The 10186-nt window shown below is 54.7% G+C and overlaps 1 protein-coding gene across 2 annotated transcripts in view; it reads right to left on the bottom strand.

The window, feature by feature from the left end:
* Positions 1–5606: 5606 nt before the first annotated feature.
* MORC2 (MORC family CW-type zinc finger 2) overlaps positions 5607–10186 on the bottom strand; it is a 49262-nt gene continuing 44682 nt past the window's right edge. For both annotated transcript variants that reach the window (XM_069081642.1, XM_069081643.1), the window contains 6 exons: positions 9783–9837; positions 9480–9621; positions 9201–9398; positions 9017–9110; positions 7433–7621; positions 5607–7016 (listed from right to left, as the gene is read on the bottom strand). In XM_069081642.1, the coding sequence (XP_068937743.1) occupies positions 6948–7016; positions 7433–7621; positions 9017–9110; positions 9201–9398; positions 9480–9621; positions 9783–9837 (747 nt within the window). In that variant the 3' untranslated portion in view covers positions 5607–6947. The remainder of the gene's footprint in view (positions 7017–7432; positions 7622–9016; positions 9111–9200; positions 9399–9479; positions 9622–9782; positions 9838–10186) is intronic.

The raw sequence follows: 10186 nt of genomic DNA, 5'->3' as shown, positions 1-10186 counted from the left end.
AAGCAAACGATTCCAGCTGGGCCATGAAGTCAGACACAGCTAAAGAACAGCCCAACAACGATACTTGCAAGATGTTATTTGATACTTAAAATATTCCTCCTTTTTCCAACTACTTATCTCCAGGAGGCTGGATTTTTTTTCCCCATATATCTTGACCAAAACAGCAAATTCCAACAGACGGGATTGAAGAAGCAGAGAGGAGAATCCAATTGTTTTCTACTGAGCCAGACATTAAAGATATTTGTAAAAACAGGTAAACCAAGGCCACACTTCTCACTTTGTTTTGGAAAACACCAACACTATTGTAAAAATATTTATATTAACATTTAATGTTTATTAATTTAAAATTAGTTCATAAATGTTTAAAACGTGTCAGTTTAATTCTCTAATACAGTAAATATTGAGAGACATAACCACACAAACAAAAGCCCTTTGGGGAATCTTCAATGACTTTTTAAGAGTGGATGAGGCTCTTGAAGTCAGAAGTTTGAGAGCTGCTGGACTGGCCCATCCCCCACTGCTTGGAGCAAAGACCCTGTGGGACTTAATCTTCTCAGTCCTGAGGCTCCCACTGTCCTCATTGGGGAACACCTCCCAGCCCCGTGGGCAGCACTCTACTCACTGGCTAGCTTCTCAACACCTGCCCTGGGACTTGGCTATGTCCTTCACCCTCTCCCCTTTCTCGTTCTGGAACTCTGATCAAACCCAGCCTGCCTTTACTGTTGGAAAGGGAGTTTTATTGGCTCCACTTGCCATCCCTACAACTTTTCAAACCCAAATGCCCACACGGGCATCCCTTCGGATCTCCCCATTGGAAAGCGAGGGCAGTTTTTACCTTTGTATTTGGATCGCCAGAGCTAAGCAGTGCTCAGCACATAGTTAAGGACTTAATGAATTATTTCCATCCATCCATCTATCCAATTAGAACTGCTCCCAAAGTGGAATAGGTCACTTCAGGTGGTCATGGGCTCCTAGCCACTTGCTAGGTAGAGGGGATTCTTTTTAGGTATAGGGTGGACTGGATGGCTGCTGGGGTTTCCCTCAGTTCTGATAGGCTCTGAAGGACCAAAAGTCAGACTTTTCTACTGGAATCATGAATTATGTCTGGGGCAGAGATGAGTTCTGGGAGGGTGATGTCCCCTGCAGTAATAGGGAAGGTACAAGGTGAGGAAGGTTTAGGGTGAAGATAATGAGTCCAATTTTGGACACGTTGAGTTTAAGATGACTGACGACTCAACATTCAGTAAGAGATGCCTAAGGGGCAGTTGGAGATGCAAGGCTGGAGGTCAGCAGAGAGAACAGGAAAGGCAGATAGGAGACCCATCAGCACAGATGGTAATTAAATGCATGGGAGCTGATTAGGATCACCAGGCAGAGGGAGAAGAGGGCCCAGGACAGAGGCCCGAGGATACCCTCTGGTGAGAGGGGGTGATCTGGAGCCATCAGAGAGGGAGAAGACCAGGAGAGGGGGGCATCCCAAAAACTTAGAGAGGAGAGGATCACAGAGGACTGATCAACAGTGTTAAAGGCTGCAGAGAGAAAGAGGAGGACTGAGAAAAGGCTACAGGATTCGGCATCTAAGAGATCACTGGTAACTTTGGAGAGAGCAGTGTTGGTGGCCTAAGGTTGAAAACTGGATTGTAAGAGAGGAAAGTGGAGGCCCGGGTGTAGACACCTCTTTGAGGTTAAGTTCAAGTCAAGAGACACATGGGGATGGAAGGCATGAGGATTTTTCAGAACTGAGAGACATGAGAATGTCTGTGGGCCTCATCCTGTGAGAGACAAAGCAGAGAGTGGCAGACAGCATGTGAATGACAGGAGATGAGGAAGAGGGGAGGGGAAAGCTCATGGTCTGAGGAGATGAAAAGGTTCCCAAGTACTGGGGAGGGAGGGATAAAAAGCCCTTCTTCCCACCCGCTGCCCACCCCACCCCATCCTCCTGGATCCAGTGATCGTCACAGGGCACTCCCATCACCCCGGCCCCAAGGCCGAACATTCTTGCCTTTGTCACGTCCACCTCTTGACTTTTCATGGCTTCCTTTTTTTTATGTCCTTCCTCCTGCAAGACCCTTCCTGATCCCCCTCTCTGAGATCACCTCCAATCAATCCTGACTGCAGCCGGCTCCCCCCAATAAGCTCCCAAGGGCGGGGACAGGGCTTTGGGCTGGTTTTGTATCCCCGGTGCCGGGAACACAGTAGGCATTTAAATGCTTACTGACTTCCCTCGGCTTGTTGGTCTCTTAAAAAAAGGCCCTCGGAATCAGCTGAGTTGGATTCTGGGAACCAGACTTAACGCCCACCTCCCTCCACCTTCACAAGAATAGTATGAGATCATTTACAGGAAATTGCACTAAAAAAAAAAAACCGTAGGTAAACCCTGCCCACCTGGTGCCCCTGTAGCCCAACCCCATGGGTACTGGGGGCATGCAAACAGCCTTGGCCCTTATCTGTGCAAGTAGTAAAGATTCAGGAGCACCACCTAGTGGTCACATCAGGCTACAACAGGGGTGAAAGTAAGTGTGAGTGTGGGTGTGTGTGTGTCTGTCTCTCCCTCTAGACCAACCTCCCGCCCCCAGACCAAGCTTTGATTACAAAGCCTCAGGGATGGAGGGCTCACAATCACAGACGTCTCCACATTGGAAGGGACCCCTGCAGGCCATCTGGGCCAAGAGTGCCCTTTCCACATCTCCCACTGCTAGAGGGAGGGAGGGAGGGAGCCCTTCACCCCGACTCTGCCACTTAGCCCCAGTGTGACCTTGAGCAAGCCTCTTCCCCTTTCTGGACCTGCATTTCCTGGAGCAGATGCTGAGGTCCTTACTCCAAACCCACAACATCTTCCACTTGGGGACTGCTTTTTTGGGGCATAGGTCCAAGTTAACGTCCTCCCGCCTTTGAGACTTGACAACAATGTGGCGTTTGGTTAAAAAGTCCTCGTTATAGCTGAAGGGTAAGGACATGCTCCAGGGCCACGCACAGAACTGGAGACTGGTCACAGTGATGAAGAAGGTGTGACCAGACTGTGTGGTCTTGAAAGCGCACTGCAGAGAACTGTAGGTCTGGGGCCAGAAGGAACCCTACAGGACACTGAGTGGAGCTCCTTCATCTCACAGAGAAAACAGGCCCAGAAGGAGAAGGGGTTTGGCTAAGGCCATGAAAATTAACTGCAGAAAAATCCCACTCTCTCACAGAATTTGAGATTTGGAAGAGACCCCAGGGGCTGAGTCCAGCCCAAGAGCCCCCACTAAAATCAAGTGGTCACCCTGCCTCTGTGGGAAGACCTCCAAGGAGGGGCAGCCCATCACCTCCTGAGCAGCCCACCCCACTTTGGGACAGCTCTCATCAAGTGGGGTTTCCTAACACAGAGCCCAAGCCTACCTCTAGGCAGCTCATGGCTGCCCTCTAAGGCCAAGCAGGACAGTGATCATGACCCTCCCTCCAAAACTCCTCCCAGATAAACATGCTCAGTTCTGCACCCATTCTCCTATGATGTGGACGACCCTTTGCTATCCTGGCTGTCTTCCTCTGGATGCTCCCCAACTGGTCAACACCCTTAGACCAGTGCCCAGAACAAAACACTTAAAAAGGAGTCGGAAAATATGTATGGCCTTCGATGCAGTCCATCACCCTGCTGACTCTTATTGCATCCACTCGAGGTCCACTTAAACCCCCAGATCTTCTTCAGAATAACTGCCGTCCCTCCATGTGTCCATCACCTTGTGCTCGTATAGCTGATTTTTTTTGGACCTAAATGTAAGCTTCTTTCATTGATGCCCACTGAGCTTCATTCCAATGGCAGCCTGCTGAAGTCACATCATCATATATAATGAGGGTCAGCATTTACACAGTCCTTCACAAATAACTCATTTGACCTTCACAACAACCCAAAAAGGAAGGTGCTACCATCCCCAATCCAAAGATGAGGAAACTGGGGTTGAGGGAGCCAGCGACCTGCACAGGTCACAGGGCAGGTAAGAGTCTGGGGGTGGACTCAAGCAGCGGTCCTGTTGTGCCCGAGCCCGCGTTCTGTGCGTTCTGCCCACTGTGCTGCCTTCTTTGAGATCTGGGTTCTAACCTCTGCTGTGCTAGCTGCAGCTTCCCGCTCAGTGTCACCTGCAAACCTGACCAGCATGACACCATCTATGACTGTCCGAGTCACCAGCTCAGGGCTGAGCACCAAGCCCAGGGCTCCATGGAGATGAAGCATCTAGCCATGGGGCCCCTGCTGAGCCCACCCAACTGCACTCTCAATCCATCTCTCTGCACGAGAATGCGTGAGATGCTCCATTATCAGAGGGGCATCTTCGCGTCCTCACAGGTTAGTGGCGGAGTCCGAAAAGGGCACAGAGGCAGGCCATGACTCCAAATTCAGGCTCTTCTCCCCTGGCCTCCCTCCTCCCACAGGGAGGGGAGCAGAATGTGAGGGCAAACATTCAACAGCAGCAATCAGACCCAGTGTGCAGGGACCGGGTTAGAGGAGCTTTGGTCCAGCCGCTTACGCAAAGTTTCTATCTTTCCTGACCACCAGAACAGGCCGTCATAAGCACACCCCTGGGCCTCTTTAAAGGGGGTTTCCCTGGTAGTTTAGCAGCCCACAGGGCCGATGGAGGATGGAGGCAGGGTCTTGGTGGTGGCAAAGATCCTCCTGGGTGCAAGTGCCCTCCAGGTCCATGGGAGTAGAGTCCATTTTCTGGCCAGTTTTGTTATTCGGTCACAACTGACTCTTTGTGACCCCATTTGGGATTTTCTTAGCAGAGATACTGAAGCAGTTTGCCATTTCCTTCTCCAGTCCACCTTACAGATGAGGAAATTGAAACAAACAGGGTGAAGTGACTTGCCCAGGGTCACACAGCCAAAGGCCTCATTTAAACTCAGGTCTTCCTGACTCCAGCACTCCATCCATGACTCCACCTAGCCACTCGTGGCCAGCAGGAGATGGGGTAGCCCAGGATCAATGACGCCCAAGGCTCTAGGGCTTCTGGCCATCTGTGTCCACTGGGGAGATGGTCCACCTTCCAGTTTTATTGCTGTTTTTATTGAGATCTTTCTCCTCCTTCCAATGAAATGCTTAGTTTCAAATTGAGTTTAATCTGTTGCTAGGTGGACACTGGGACATGAGTCCTCCTGGATCTGACGCTATCAACACCTACCCAGGTATTGGGGGAAATCTATCCCAAAGCTGATGGTCTTGAGGGGGAGGAGCTGACACGGACACCATGCCATGATCCTGCCATAATCTGAGCCCTGGCTTGGGCCCTGGGAGGCTGGCACAAAGCCCAAGACTTCCTGGGTTCCCTGGGTGAGTTGGAAGACAGAAGGAGGGATGTCAAATGGGGCCATGGCCAGCCTTTGCTGGGTTCTGGAAGGTTCTGGCCAGTCGATGGGGATTGGAGGCTGGAGAAGTTGCTGGGCCCCAGCTGAAGGCCACGGGCAGAGGCCTGCTGCATTTGTCTTTGGCATGTGGGCTCCCTCAGCCTCAACATGAAGGCCCAGACCCCAGAACAGGTGGGGGTGGGGGGGAGGAGAGAAAGGAGAAAAGGAGAGAAAAGAGCCAAAAGAAACACTTGGAGACGCCTACATTGGCTGTAACGGACAGTGAAGGAAGATCAGAGAGGCTGGTCCACAACGCGCAGGAACCAGATCAAAATGTAATTGGGAAATATTTAACATAACAGATAAAAATACAATCAAACAGAGAGTACATTTTAAAATAAAGCCAACATACGGCCCAGAGGGATCCACTCGTACTTCAGTGGTCCCTGTTTCCATGAGTTGGACACCACTGGTGTGGAGGACACAGCACCAGACTTGGGAGTGCAGAGAGCAGGGTTCGAATCCTGCCTCTGACACCATCAGGATGAACAAGTCCCTGGGCCTCTCAGCGCTTCTGCGTCTTCACCAACAGTCATCACGACAACACTAATAGCAGCTAGCATACAGAGCACCTTAGGGCTTCCAAAGCACTCTGGGGAGGTGATTTTATTTGATCCTCACAACCACCCCACTTTACAGAAGAGGAAAATTGAGGCAGGCAGCAATGAAATGGACTGCCCAGGGCCCCAGATGATGTCTCTGGCAGGGAACAGAGTGCAATGGACGTTACCTCCCCAGAGGCCTGCCTCCTCCTGGCTGCGCCCACGGGCTCATGTTCCCTCTCAATGCCCTGGGCAGTGATGTCACAGGTGCAGACCACCATCAACACACACACAGTCACGTACATCTGCAGACACAGCACGGCATAGGGATGGACACTGCAAGCAGGAGCGCGTGCTCACCGATCCAGGACAGAGGATGAGTGCTCCCCCCGGACGACTCATTCGCGCCCACAGTCAGTGCCCGGTCTGCCCCACGCCAGGAAGGTCCTGAGAAGCCATCCAGTCCCATAGTCTTCCTTTTTCGGAAGAGGAAACAGGCCCAGGGAAGGACTGGCCCAAGGGCACCCTGGGCTTGAGCCCAGGCTTCAGGCCGGTGTACCATGGTGGGGAGCATCCTCGAGCCAGCAAGGAAGGAACAAAGATGGCAGGCAGTTTCCTTCTGAGGGCAGAGGACCTGCCAGGATGCCCAGCTGGCACCTGCTTCTTCCTCATCTGGGCTCTCCTGGAAGGCTCCAACCCTCTCCTCTGGTGCCTTCATCCCAGAACCGAGAATGGAGCCCCCTCTGCTGCCACCCCCGGGGCAGAGGGCAGGGGAAGGGAGGGGACTTCTGGGAGCACCAACCCCCAGCCAGAAGGGTCTCCTGCTGCTGCAAATGAGAAAGCATCACTGCGGGGGTCTGGTTTCATTTAAAAATAAATATTTATAAACAAAGGGAGGGGGATCTGAGGAACTACAAGATTTCAAAGGTTCTCCTGTGACGACATGAGTGTCCCGGGGGGTCAGGGCACCTTCACAGCTGCCCAGGCTGCCCTGCCCACAGCGCCCATCTCCAGGCTGCCTCGCTGGCACTGGCCTCAGTCTCCCTTGGTTATCAGGTCTTCGATGTAGGCATCCAGTTCATCATCCGTGTTGATGTCGATGTCCTAAAAACGGGGTGCAAGAAGCAGGCTGAGCCATGTGGAAGCCCTGCCCTGCCTGTCCTGAGACCCTGACCTGGGGCTGCCCCTCAGAGGTGACGGGGATCCTGCCTGGGCTCTGGCTGCCTGGGGGGAGAAGGGGTGGTTAGAGCCCAGTCACTGGCCTCCTGGCAGCCCCTGAGCTGTCTCACCTCCAGCCTCCACTTCTGCCATGCCTAGAATTGTCTCCCTCCGACTCTGGGAATCACGCCCTGGCTCGTGGACCCCAAGGCCTTCCCACCAACGGCTCAGGTGCGTTTTGTACACATTTTGCGTTTACTTATAAATGTGCACGTTGCCTCTCCCAGCTGGGCTGCAAGGCTGGAGACCAGTGCAGGGCTCGGCACACAGTAGGGGCGCGCCACAAACGAGGCCCTGCTCACCTCCTGCACTTTCTGGAGCAGGGCCACGATGTTCGTCCTCAGCTTCTGCAGCTTCTCCTCGGTCTCACGTAGTTTCCTCTCTGAGGCTCGCAGGTTCTCCTCGAAGGCCTTGGCGCGGGCATCAGCACGGGTCTGGTACGAGTTGCACAGATTCTGCAGACCCACCTCATACTGTTTGAAATACTCCTTCTGGAGAGGAGGAGGAGGAAGAGGAAGGCAGAGTCAGGGTGGGCACAATCTGGGCCCAGGCCGGGCTGAAGGCTCGGCCATTCTGAGCACAGGACAGGGACTGAGGGAAGAGCCTTCCCACCCTGGTCAGCCTGACTCGTCCTAAACTCAGGCAGATTTTTAAAGGACTTCAGTGATCCAAGAGAGGCCCCACCAGGGGCAGCGTGACACAGAGGACCTGGGCTTGAGTCAAGAAGACCTGAATTCAAATCCAGCCTTGTACCCCTACGTGACCCTGGGTGAGTCACTTGAACTTTGTTTACCTCAGGTCCCTCATCTATAAAATGGGTATAAAACACATCTCCCTCCCAAAGCTGCTGAGGATTAGATGTGGTCAGATTTGCAGTGCACTCTGCATAGCTTCCAGGGCCACACAACTGCTGAAGCACCACCGCATGACTGCTCTGAGAGCCCTCGTGGCCGCAGGCCTGAGCCCAGCCGATGGGGGACAGCCCCACTCCCTGCTATCCCTGAATCCCAGAGCCCAAGACTCTGCCTAAGCCCCTGGGCCGGCTCCTGGGGGCGGCATACACGCCATCCTTCGTTTCTGTGCTTGGAGTGGCTGCAATGCTCTTGTAGAAGCCGCTGCAGTGTTCCAGGGCTCCTGGCTCCACTGCGGTGGTGACGGCCTTTGGTGAGCCCCCAGCTGGACTGTGTCCCTTGTCCACAGGCTGAGGAAGCCTGAGGCATTTAGGTCTGCAGACAGGAGGCCCCCAGCAGCAAAGAGCCTCTGAGGCAGCAGCTCGGTCCATGGAGCCAAAGCGCCACCACCAACAGCCTGGGGTCCTGGGCACCTTGGCGGCTGTGAGAGAGCAAGGGTGTACAGACCACCGTGATCACATGCGAAAGATCGCCTGCTCCTGCATGGAGACTCGCCTTCATCCATGACAGACGGGCGGGGCGGGCAGACAGCTGGTGGCTGGGGGGCATACCCTCGGTCACCGCTCTGCACTTCTTGGTGTCTCCCCGATCCGTGTCGCCCTCAGCATCATGGCCTCGCGTGAGGGGCTGGGTGACGGCGGCTGCTGGCACAGCAGCTCCAGGCGCCCCCAGCTCTACTCCTTAGTGCCTGCGTGGCCCTGGAGCAGCCCCTGCAGCTCTCACTATGCCCCCCAGTCTCAAGCTTCACAGAGCTCTTGGGAATCCCAGCTGGGACAAGAAAGGCGGCCGGCTGGTCCTCAGCCTGAGCGCCGCTGCGGTGGCCTTCCAAGGCCCAAGTGTCATCCTGGCTTTTCCGGCCCTCACTGACAATGGGGAGCTGTGGGAGGGGGACCGAGGGAAGGGCCGGTGGGAGCAGTCACCTGGCGGCTGGCGGGCTAGGGGACGGAACACAAACGGCCGACAGCCTCGACTCACCAGGGGGAAGGCCATCAGCTCATCCGGGCTCATAGAACTCAGATCCTTCTTTGAGATGGGGAAGTTGGGAGGCAGGAAATAGCGGAGACAATTCCTAGCGAGAGAAGAAACAAACCAGAGACAAGAGATCAGACCTGCTGCCAGGGCCAGGCCGTGGGGTCATGGGGCGCAGACCCACACCCACCGAAGGGTCTGCACCAGCAGATCCACACTCTCATGGCTGTTGCTGGGCGCCGTGGTGTCGGGTTCGATGCGGATGCAGTCAGAGGTTGAAGGCTCAATGGCGATCACGTCCTCGTCCTCTTGCTGCTGGGTGTCAGGGCTCTGATACTCGGGCGAGGGAGGCTTCATCAACCTCACATCGTCACTGCCTTTCTCCACCCTGCAGGGGCAGAGCGGGGCTGAGCTGAGGGGTCCAGGCAGCTCCCGGCCTCCTCCCCTCCCCTCCCAGGTGGGGCCTTACCAGCGGTCTCTGGGTGTGGTGTCTGTGGGCACATAATCGAACTTCACCTTCCAGCGCACCACGTGTTTGCTCAGCTCCACAGCAGTCACACGGCCCGTGTACCACTCCTTGTTCACGCGCACCTCCACGTGCAGCCCTTTGTCTGAGACACATGAGGCTCATGGCCTGGTGCCCTGGCTGGAGCCGCGCCCTCCGCGGTCCCAGAGGCTGCTGGGAGCCGAGGCACCTGCCTGGCCAGGTAAGCCGTCGCTGCCGCAGCCATCCCCTCTGTGTTCCCATCCCCTGCCCTGCCAGGCCTCTCACCTTTCTGGGCTCTTTTCAATTCTGCCAGGTCTTCTTCGCTGGCACTATCTGAGAGCTGCAAATAGACAAAAGCAGACGCGTGGTCCCAGGGCGCTCTGGGACCCAGACGCCCGACCCCGCCCCCTCAGCCCATACTTCCCCTGCTCCTCCCCCAACACATCATTCCCACAGGAGCCTAAGACAGGGCCAGACAACAAATGGGCTGCGGTGGGGCGAGAGTGACCAGGAGGATCATGGGATCCCTGGCAGAAGAGAGAGGGTCTGGGGGGAAAGGAGCACAATGTTTATGAATATCTAGTTTGAGATGTCCGGCAGGTGTCTGGAGAAGGAAGGCAAAGTCAAGAGAGAGGTCAGGGCCGGATAAGGGAATCCAGGAACTACCAGCATCGACGTAATGGAATCCA

The sequence above is a fragment of the Petaurus breviceps genome, unplaced genomic scaffold, assembly GCF_028583685.1.
Source record: "Petaurus breviceps papuanus isolate PSGF00001 unplaced genomic scaffold, PetGlider_PUasm1.0 99, whole genome shotgun sequence".
Lineage (NCBI taxonomy): Eukaryota > Metazoa > Chordata > Mammalia > Diprotodontia > Petauridae > Petaurus > Petaurus breviceps.
This window is presented reverse-complemented; position numbering and strand designations above follow the sequence as displayed.